Source organism: Sorex araneus, chromosome X, assembly GCF_027595985.1.
Source record: "Sorex araneus isolate mSorAra2 chromosome X, mSorAra2.pri, whole genome shotgun sequence".
NCBI lineage: Eukaryota > Metazoa > Chordata > Mammalia > Eulipotyphla > Soricidae > Sorex > Sorex araneus.
In genome coordinates, this window is record NC_073313.1 from 260,516,407 (window position 1) to 260,527,213 (window position 10,807).

Below are 10,807 nucleotides of genomic sequence, written 5' to 3' on the forward strand. Positions count from 1 at the left end.
GTACTATCGCTCTAGCCCCATGTCTATCATTTTCAAAAGCTGCCTAGTAACTCTTGCTATCATTTCATGTGAGTTTGAAAAAAGGCCCTTATTATACCGTTCTAAGCTTAAAATGTCACTGTACCATTAAAATCACTGTAATTCTATCTTCTGAGGATGTTTCAATAGGATTCTGAAAAGAATTTTTTGTTGGGGTGGTGGCTTTAGTTTTGGGTCACAACCACCAGTGCAAGAGAGCTACTCCCCGATCAGTGCTCAGGGGACTGCAGGTACCATGGATGATCAAACCCAGACCTTCAGCACACGTGATGTGATGCAGATCTTTGAGTTATCTATACTTCTGGTCCCCTGAAATGTGCTTTTGAAGTCTGACACATACCCCAGGGCTCCTAAAATAATCTAATAATAAATCAATTACATAGTTACGATGAGGTAAGACAGAGTATCTATGACTTTAAACACACACAAAAGCATCAGTGGGAAGGAAAAGAGTTACAGAACCTTTAGTGCGAAACTGACTTCAAACAGGATTCAGAAGAAATTCTTTTCCTTGAATACAATTTCCAGTAACTCTGTAACATGAGGAAATAATTGAGGAAATGGTTTTCTTTAAAACAAAGCAAAGCAAAACCTTAAAATCATGATGTATTCCATTATACTAAAATTACCAGCCCACTAAAAGAAACCATTTATATGCTATCCAGTTAAGAAATATATCCCATTATAGCAGGAGGACAGGAAAAGGGTAAATCAATGGCGTTTTTGAATGAGTCAATAGACTAATTATTTATGAAATTCTCCTGGAGATGCCCAAAGGACTAGAAGTTCTGTATGCATGTTGCAACTCAACAGCCAAGATAACACGGGGGCGCAGCAAAGCTAGGTACAGGTCAAATCATCATAAGACAGGTGGGAAAAACATATTGCTTGCTAAGAGAAACAAGAGCTTTTTAACATACCTAACAGAAAAATAAACCTAAAAAAAAAACAAAACCCGTGGAAGGCTTCCTATGGTCCCCAGTTGAACTCTATTTCCTTTCCCTCAGTCATTAGGAGACTTCCCTGAAGGATTCTGGTGGCACAAATGAGAAACATTATCCAAGAACTGACCACCCGCGCGTGTAGGGTGATTTCCGAAACAGAATTAACAGGATAATGTCCTCGGTGCAGGCTGGCTCAAGCTTGACCTACACTGCGGGGTGGATGCTTCCAACAACTGACCTCTGGGGGCAGGAACTAGCAGGTGACTTGCATTCCAGCTCACATTTTATTTTTAAAAAGGGAGGAGGAGTGTAATCAGGTCTGGAGACGCTTCCAAAACAGTCTGGGGAGAGCCAGAGGGATTGGTCTTAAAGTGTGGTTTGTTACAACTTGAAAACACCTCCTCCAAACAAACACAAAGGGTAAATCGAGCCATAAAGTTTGGTTCTATCTGATCCCCGAGTCTCTGATGAAAACCAGAACCAGAGAGAACAGAGTATCCTGATGTGATGCTTTTCATCATAATCCCAACCACAGCTTCTTTAGAAAGAATCCCCATTACAATTGACCCACTAAAGAGAATCCGTCATTTTTTTTTTTTTTTGCAAAATATTCCTATGTTTAGAGCTGGAAAGGAGGTTAGGATAATTTAGAACAAAATTCTCAATTTCCAGGGAAGGAACTGGAACTGGGTCCAGATTAATTGACTTGTCCAAGGTCACTGAGCTAGTGAAGGCCACTCAACCAGGGTTAGAACTCAAGTTCTCTGAATCCAGGGAGCTGGTTTTTCCATTGCATCATTTAAGATAACATAAAGCTATTTTCCAGGAATTTCGATAACAGGAAAAAAAGGGAGGGGGAGGAGAGGATGCCCTTTTGATTGAAGTCCTTTACATAAGGCAATGCCGGACAGAAAGGGGGAGGGGCTAGGATCAGATCAATGACAAGTAATGGAACTTTTGATGGATTTTTTTGAATGTGAAAAGCTGCCTAAAGAATGCTTGAAATTAAGATGGTTGTCAGATGCTCAAAGTTTTCAGGAATAACAAAAACTCGTGGTTCAGAAGCAGTACTGGGCAGAGTATTTCCACTGGCCGAACCTTACAATATCATCTATGATACATCAACTCAGAAGTGGAGCCTTGTAGGTGGAGAAGAGCTGGTCTGGGCGGGAGGCTGGGCTACTTATTTAGAGGGATGAGGGTGGGAGGAGAAATACTTCTCCAGCACTATTTCTCTCTTATTTTCCTTCTTTATTTTAGAAAGGTCAAATCGGAACAAATTTTCCATCTCACAGTGTATTAATATAACACAAATCTGGCTCAAGGAAAAAAAAAAAGGAAGAATAACAAATCCAGCAAGCTCTCAAAAGCAGTTTGCCCAGTCTGCCCTGATAAGCTGTCAGGGGTCAAAACACTTAGCTGGGTTTTCTTTTTTTTTTTTTGGAGAACGTAGGCAGCGTTTCCCCAACTCCAACAAAGAACCCTAACTCAGGCCCGAGACTGAAATCAATCCAGATTCCCAGGATTTGCGAGCTGGATGCCCCGTGTGCATTTCACTGTGGGCGCCCTTAGGCCCCCCCCCCACCCGCAAGAAGGTTGTTTTTGTTCCTCTTATCTAGTGCCCAGCTTTGCAAACCAGCAGGTTCTCCCGAAAGCGTTAACCCTCGTGCAATTTCCAGCCAAATGAGTTTTTTCCCCCCCAATGATTTCCAGACAATGCCAGCCACAGAGCTAGTATTTCTTTCTTTTAATTTCCCTCCGCCTCCCTCCCATTAGGAAGAGACGTAAATGGAAGATTTCTGAGCCAACCCCACGCGCCTACAACCACCACGTGCTGCAGCTGCCTCCAGCTCGCAGGGCTCCAGGCAGGAAGGAGGAACGTGGAGCGGTAGTAAACCATAGTAGGGGAGAGAAACAAAATGGGGCGCGTCACATGGCTAAGGCCTGGATTTTTCTCAATTAAAAATAAAGAGGAAGCGTGTGTTTCCGGCCTGCGGAGGGGGGCGGGGAGGGGGGGGCCGCTGGTCGGACTTTTTCATTCTTAGGATTCTGCTCGAGATGCACGAACCCGGCTGAGCGCAAAACAAGCTCCGGGAGGGGGAGGCGAGGGGCGGCGCGTCCTTTGGTCGCGCTCCGGACGGGGCCCCCCCGAAGGGAAGGGGTGGAGGGAAGGAGAGGTGGCGGGGCGGGGGGTGGGGGGTGCGCAGAGGCCGCCCGGGGCCGCGGGGGCCCACCCCCCGCGCGCGCGACCCGGGAACTGGGGCGCCGGCCCCCACCACCTCGGCCGCCCCACCCCCGCGCCCCGCCGCAGCCCGGCTCTGATTGGCCCTGCCGGAGGCCAATCAGCGCGCGGCGGCCCGCCCGCTCCCAGCCCGGCCCCGCCCCGCGCGGCGGCGGCGGCAGGAACCGCAGCCCGGGGGGAGCGCGGGGCGCCGCAGCCGGGGCCGCGACCCGCGACGGGCCGGAGCGGGGGAGTCCTCGGCACTCGGCCCGGCTGCAGATTCCCAGCCCCCGGCTCCGGGGGGCTCCGGAGGAGAGAGTTGGAGGAGGAGCCTCGTGCCCAATAAATAGGGAGGAATGCAGGAAGCGGAGGTGACCCGAGAAACGGGGAGGGGGGCGGGGGGGAAGTACCCGACCGAGAGGGTTTGCGCCAGACAAAAAGGCCACACAGCGAGGGGAAGGGAAGGAGGCGGAGGGGGGCGGCGGGGAGCTTCGGAAATCGCAACCCCCCCACCCCCAAGAAATAGAGTAGAGAAAAGGGAAATGGACTGTATGGGGGCGGGGAATGCACAAAACCCCCGCCTCCCCAAACACACACACGCACATGCACACATACACACACACGCACACACACGCACATGCACACACACGCAGAGGAGCTCGAGCCGGCTCGCTCTGCCCAGCTGCGGTTTCACAACTACAAATCCGATTTGCTGGTTAAAGGTGGCTGGCCTGCGACAACTGAAAGCCCGATGTCCTTTTTGCCCTCCTGCGTGGGCTCTGCATTCCCCCGCGACAGCGCGGGCCCAGGCACCGGGACGTTCTGAAATGCAGCGAAATGGAACAGGCCGTGGCAGGAACAGAACCGGGAAAACAAAGGGAGTGGGCCAGGAGGCGAGGCGTGCTCGCCAAGCGGCCGGACGGGAGCGGCGAGGCAGGGAAGGTGCTCGGACCCGGGGCAGTACTTCCAGCGAGCACTGAGCACCAGCGGGGAACGCCTCCCCAGCGTCCCCGGTGATAAACAGACAGGGCGAAAGGCGAGCGAGCCCAGAGGTTCAAAATGAGTTCAGAGAGAGCAAACCTGCTCAGAGCGTTTCATTCTCTTTGCAAGCTGGATATCTTCCCTGAGAACGGGGAAAGAGGAGACAGCATTTTGCTGAGGGCACTGCGAAGATGTTTTCCCAAACATCCTCATTCCTGGGAAAAGTTGTTTGCCACAGACAGGTTTGACTTCTTTTTGTTTCAGATAGTAACTGACTCTCAAAGCACATGTTTATATTCAAGAGGGCAAAAGCCAGCAGGACTCAGGATACAAATGTGTGGAGCAGCATTTGGTGTCTCACCCCCTGCCCCCCCCACACACACCACATGCACTCACACCCTCTTTAGTCATTTACATCTTTTAAATACAAGTGTGGGGGGGTGTTTTTTGGGTTTTGGGGTTTTTTTTCTGTTTTTGCTGACATGGTGTCAAAACATGGTCTGCTACTTCAAGATCATTAAGGATGAGATTATGATTATTCCAGACTACTCTGTGTTCCACAAGCAAACTCAGAGTAGAAGACTGGTCTCTGGTTGGTTTGTGTTTCCTTCACAGAAGGATTTTTCTTTTCAAGCCCTTTTGAAAACCAAGTTCAAGTTGGTCATCGGAGCAAGTATTATTGATTCTACCCTATAAAAAGAAACCTATACAAATTTAGAAAACAGGTGAGGAAAACGGACTTTCTGAGCTGCTTCTTTCACTGCCTTTATAAACAAAATGTTAGTTGGTTGGGCTGGGGGGGAGGGGTTCCCTGTCTCATGACTTTATAAATGCAACACTTTGCAATACAAATGGCTGAAGTGTGAGAGTGTTTAAGGTTCCTAAAATATTTGAAATAATGGGAATTGCTGCTTTTGATTCAGACAATTAAATCTCAAAGTGAATCATGAAAACAAATGCTGAATAAACTGATCAATATGAGGTTTTAAAATATATATATACCACACCCCCTAAAAGTCCGCACACTTGTATATCTCGTTATACAAAATAGGAGTTAAATATCAGAAACTTAAAATCATGGAAGACTACAACTAAATCATTAGCAAATACCTGTTGGTAAGAACCTGGTTCACAGATTAACTTCTTATCAATGGACAGATACTAGAAAAGAACAATGCTCTTTAAAGCTCATCCTATGACGCATATATGAAAAGAAGATCATAAGAGAATCAGTTTGTCAGGCTAAAATGTTTCCAAATGCTGGAAACTTCTGCATTGCCAACTCATCACATTATTTGCAAACTATACCCCTCTCTTCCCACAATTATGACCACCAGAAAATAGGCTCAACAGAACCAAGGGCAGGCTAATTTCCTATTACAAATGTTTTTCATTTCCAATGCAGCCCTAGCCACAGAAAAAAGCCAACTTGCAACATTGACCGAGGCGTCCACTTTTAGACTTAAAGGCAAACAACAACAAATAGCCTAAAACTGCAGGGTGCACGTTTGAGCGCTTACATTCCACGGAAAGAAAACAATAGCTATCTACCTGATGTAATATAATATTCCTTCTGTCCAGTCTAGAAGTGTTAGGTAACAAGATCCACAGTAGCCCCCTCTAGGATCTGTGGGAAGTCTCAACGCAGGCCTTCACAAGAACACACAGACGCGGGGATGAATTTCCATAACTCTCCTCTAATCATGGGTCCAGACACACGCCGGCTCCACTGCCGGTCCCGTTCAACAGTGGCTGGGCCTGCAAGGTGGTGGGTCTGTGTGTGAATACTAAAGAGCTCCCTAATCCTGGTTGGGGAACAGAGAGCAAACATCACCGGGCTTTCTGGCGCGGGACCGTGACAGACTGGTACTTCTTGCTAAATATGAACACCTCCACACACTCTGACCCCTCGATATTTTTTTTCGGACTGCATGAATACAAATGGATGTTTCCCATCGCTCACTGGGCTGCCCAGGTCTCCTGGCACCCCAGAACTAGACTACAAATAACCGAGGAAAGAGCCCCCCTGTCAGAGCTCTGAGAAACTGTCTCATACATAGCACTGCGCCAGCCTGAAGACCCGTGTTTGCAGAATTGTCCCTTCCAGGGACAGCACTATATATAGACAGGCCAAACCAAACTTCCACCGAGGTCCAGAGAGCTCAAGGATCTGAAAGAGTCTCCCAAACCGCAGTGAGGCTCTGCGATCGGAAAATTCCACAGTGGGGACCTCTCTCCAGCCCCTCCAGTGTGTACGAGACCCTCAGCTCAGGGCGGAGGGGTGTCCTCAGGCGTGCTGTGACCCTGCCCTTCCCCCTCCCCCCTCCTCTAGCTGCAGCTCCCTGAGGACCCCCCCCCACAGGACCTGGAGCAAAGGGCAGAGCGTGGGGAAACCGCACTCAGCAAGCAAGGGGGAAACCAGTTTTCCTTCTGGCTTTGCCACCACCCAACGCACCTGCTGTGACGCCCAGGCGGGCTACTGGCGGTCCTCGAGCCGCTTCTGGAAACTGATGCTGGTATAGGCGCTTAGATCCTCGCTGGAGCGGCGGCTGCTCTCGCTGCTGCCCAGAGACGGGTGCGGGCCCGGGGCGGGGGGAGGCTGGGGTTGGGGGGGCCGCTCCGGGGGGCGCTGTTTGAAATCCTTCACCAAATCCAGGTCTATGTAGTTAAGACCGTTTTCCAGGCCCCCGGCTGCCCCGCACACCTGGGCCGGCTCCTTGGGGGCGCCCCCGAGCTCCCCGGGCCGCAGCCACACGTTCTCGAAGGAAGCAGAGCTGTGGCGCTTCACCTCCTGGGGGCTGGTGCTGTTCCCGCCACTGGCGCCGCCCCCGACGGCCGGGGCCCCCCCGAAGGGCACCGTGTTGCCCGCCCGCGTGGCGCTCGGTGTGGAGGAGAAGGTCTCGGAGCTGTGCCGCCTTCTGCACCCCTGCGGGTCGGCCCGGATCACTTTGGCACTCTGGTTGCGGTTGGGGCTGAGGTTGACCCGGGTGAAGGCGCTCATGGCTCCGGGGCCCTGGGGGGCGCCCAGCAGGGAGGCGCAGCCCGCCAGCTCCCCAGCTCCTGGAGGTGCAGCGGGGGAAGTAGAGGCAGCAGAGGATGAGGATGGCGCGTCCGCCGTGGCCCCCGGAAGGCTCGCCTCCTCCACCACGACCCCTGTCCGCATGTCGGCATAGCTAATGGGGGCCACGGGCGAGGTGTCCACGTAGCTCGGCCGGGGACACGCCATCTGCATGGTCATGTAGTCACCGCGGCTGCCGGGCACGGCCCGGGTGGGCCTGCACAGGCCGGACGCGCCCAGCGGGGCAGGCCCCGCGCTGTCCTGCCAGCCCGCCCGCCGGGGCCCCAAGTCCATGTTCATGTACCCCTCGGCGCCCGTCTCTTCCTCTCGGGGCGCGGGCTGCAGCAGGGCCGGGCAGCGCGCGGCAGGCGGGCTGTGCGAGGCCACGGGGCCGGACAGGTAGCCCGGCTGGTCACCCCCAAATTCAATATTCACATACTCCCCGGGGCTCTTGGGCTCGGGAGGGTGCAGCAGCGGGGGCTGGGGCGGCAGCGGCGGCTGCTCGCGCGCCCGGGGCAGGGTGCTGGCCTTGGGGTCCCCCAGGGACAGCCGCGTGGGCCGCGTCAGGCGGCTGTGGGTTTGGGCCGCCGTGTCCACCTTCCGCGGCAGGTGCGGCTGCAGGACCTGGTGGTGGAGAGGCGGCAGGCCCGGCTCCGGCCTCGCCGCGCAGTAGCCGCCGCCCAGGCTGTCGCTGCTGGTGGACGACGACGAGTCCTCGGCCGCGGTGGCGGCGTAGACCAGGCGGCCCGAGCTGGACGACAGGCGCAGGTGCTGGTGGCGGACGGGCTCCTCCAGCTCCCCGGGGCGCGGCGTGTGCTTGAAGGACCGCGGCAGCGAGCAGTACGACAGGACTGGCTTGTGCTGGGGGTCCTCGGGCACATAGTAGCAGTCGGAGGGGCTGCTGGTGGCGGAGTCCCCCACAGGGGACATGTTCATGTAGTCCCCGGCGCAAGACAGCAGCTTGCCCCCGGCCCCGCTGCTCTCCACCAGGAGCTTGGGGTGCGGCAGGGTGGGGGAGGGGTGACCCCCGACCCCGTTCGTCCATAACTTGCCATAGCTGCCCCCCGAGGGGGTGGCGCTGCCGCCGCCGCCGCCGCCACCGCCAGGCCCCCCGGAGATGTCAGGGGAGCAGCTGCCGCTGGGGGACATCATCATGTAGCCGTTGGGGTCCACTCTCTGCGGGTGGCGCCGGATGGGGTTGATGATCTGCTGCGGGGCCGACACGCTCTTGGGGCTCATGGGCATGTAGTCACCGCCCCCGCCGCCGCCGCCGCCGCTGCCGCCCCCCTTGCGGCCGCTGGGCGAAGGGGCCACGCCGGGGGACATGGGCATGTAGCCGTCGTCGGTGTGGAGGCCGGCGGAGTCTGGGCGCGGGTGGCCCCCGCGGCGCTCCAGGGGGTGCATCTCCAGCGGCTCCTCGGGGTAGGAGTGGGTGGGCACGAAGGCCGAGTGCCGGTAGCTGGGCAGGCGGGCACCACTGCCCCCTCCTGGCGGGTAGGCGGGCATCATCTCCGTGTACTCCTCGATGGATGCCACGGACGACTGCGAGGGGGTCTTCTGGTGGGAGATGGTGGGCGAGGTGCCGGCCGAGTGGGTCCGCTTGCGGAAGCGATTGTCCACGTCGCCCGTGGCCGAGTCCTCGGCGGCCAGGGCCGGGCTCAGGCCCAAGGCGGCGCCGCCGGGCACGTAGCGGTGGCCGTTGCTGCCCCGGGGCAGGATGTAGTGGCCGTTGGGGGCGGCGAGCGTAGAGGGCCCCTTGCCCCCCATGCAGATGTAGTTGCTCAGCTCCTCCTCCCCGCGCGCGGGCGGGGTGTGGCCCAAGGAATCCGGGGTGACGCTGCGGAAGGAGCTGCGGAAATCGCAGGGGCTCGAGCCGTACTCGTCGGAGGAGATGAAGCCCCCGTCGCTGGGGGAGCCGGACACCGAGGCACTGGAGCGCCGCGGGAAGAGGCAGTCGGACGTGGAGCCGTGGCCGCTGGTGCTGCTGGACGACAGGCTGACAGGGCTGGTGGCCGAGGGCGAGCAGCGGGAGGACGGCATGGGGATGGAGCGGCTGTGGTTGAGCGGCGGGTGCAGGCGGGAGCTGCCCCGGTGCCGGTGGGCATGGGTCCGGTTGGTGCTGGGGCTCACGGGGCTGCCGTCCACCGAGGCGGGCCGCGACATGGTCCCTTCGCCGTCGCTGGAGGCGCGCACGCGGAAGGAGCCCTGCTTGCCGCCCACCAGGCTGGCCGGGGACGTGGCCGTGATGCTCTCGGTGCGCGAGCGGCGCGTCAGGCCCACCTGGCTGGGCGGCGGGTTGTTGAGGTGGTGGCGGCGCAGGGGGACGCTGATGGGGTTGGAGCAGTTAGACGACGACTGGCTCTTGCTCCGCGGGCGGAACTCGTCGCTCATGGCCCGCATGGCCTCCAGGATGGTCTCGTGCATGCTCTGCGCCACCACCGAGTCATCCACCTGCATCCAGAACTCCCCGGGGCCCGTCACCGCCGAGCGGCCCACCTCGATGAAGAAGAAGTTCTCCGAGTGGCCGCAGCGCCGGATGTTCATCAGCTGCAGCACCACGGCCGCCGCCTCCGAGTTGAGCTTCACGAAGCTGATGGTCTTGCTGGTCAGACAGAGCCGGTAGATGCCAATCAGGTTCTTTGTCTGACCCAGGCCCTTGGGCTTCAGGATCACCTGCCAGACCTCCTTGAAGGCGGGGCCCGGGGCCACGTCCCCATAGCTCAAGTCCTCGCCGGCCTCCCCGAGGCCCGAGCTGCCGCTGCAGCTGCCCCCGCCGACTCCCCCCGCGCCGGGGGCCGCGGCGCCGTCGTGGTGGCCCTTGGCACGGTTGTGCAGCTGCAAGAGGGCCTGGTACCAGCTGTCCTGCTCGGCCTCGCTGTCGGCCGCGATGGCAAAGTGCTCGTCCCGGGTGTAGAGGGCCACCAGGTGCTTGTTCTTGGAGTCGGCCCGCTTGTTGATGTTGAAGCAGCTCTCCAGGGGGATCGAGCGTTTGGGGGCGCTCGACTTGTGCCGCCACTTCTTCTCGTTCTCGTAGTACTCGAGGCGCGCGGGGCCCCCCGCCTCGCTGGCCGCCCGCAGCACGAAGAAGCGCTTGTGCATGCTCTTGGGTTTGCGCAGGTAGCCCACCTTGCGCACGTCCGAGAAGCCGTCGGTCTCCGGGGGGCTCGCCATGCTGCTGCTGCTGCTGCCGCTGCCGCCGCCGCCGCCGCCGAGCCGCGGGAGGCGCCGAAAAACAACCGGGCGCTGGGGGGCGGAGGCTCGGCGCCGCGGCCCCGCACATGCAAACGGGGCTGGAGGCGGCCGAACCCCGGGCTCCGCGATCCACGCCGCCCCCAGCACTGGGGAGGGGCCGTCGCAGGGGTGCACAGCGGCGGTGCCCGGGAGGGAGCCCCGATCGGAGTTTAGGGGCGTTTCATGCCCGGGGGGTGAGGCCGTGCGTCCCGCCCGAGCGCAGTCCCGAGCCGCGGAGAAAGCAGGGTCCTCTCCGCCGCCGCGGCCGGGAAGGGGAGCAGATGCATCTCTCGCCGCCCGGGCAGGCGTCCGGCACCGGCAGGTAGCCGCGGC

At 57.8% G+C, this 10,807-nt stretch overlaps 1 protein-coding gene across 1 annotated transcript in view; it reads right to left on the bottom strand.

Annotated features, from left to right (window-relative positions):
* IRS1 (insulin receptor substrate 1) overlaps nt 1–10,552 on the bottom strand; it is a 71,450-nt gene extending 60,898 nt beyond the window's left edge. The window contains exon 1 of the mRNA XM_055120103.1: nt 6,641–10,552. Within this exon, the coding sequence (XP_054976078.1) occupies nt 6,662–10,414 (3,753 nt within the window). The 5' untranslated portion in view covers nt 10,415–10,552 and the 3' untranslated portion in view covers nt 6,641–6,661. The remainder of the gene's footprint in view (nt 1–6,640) is intronic.
* Between the last annotated feature and the right edge of the window lie 255 nt (nt 10,553–10,807).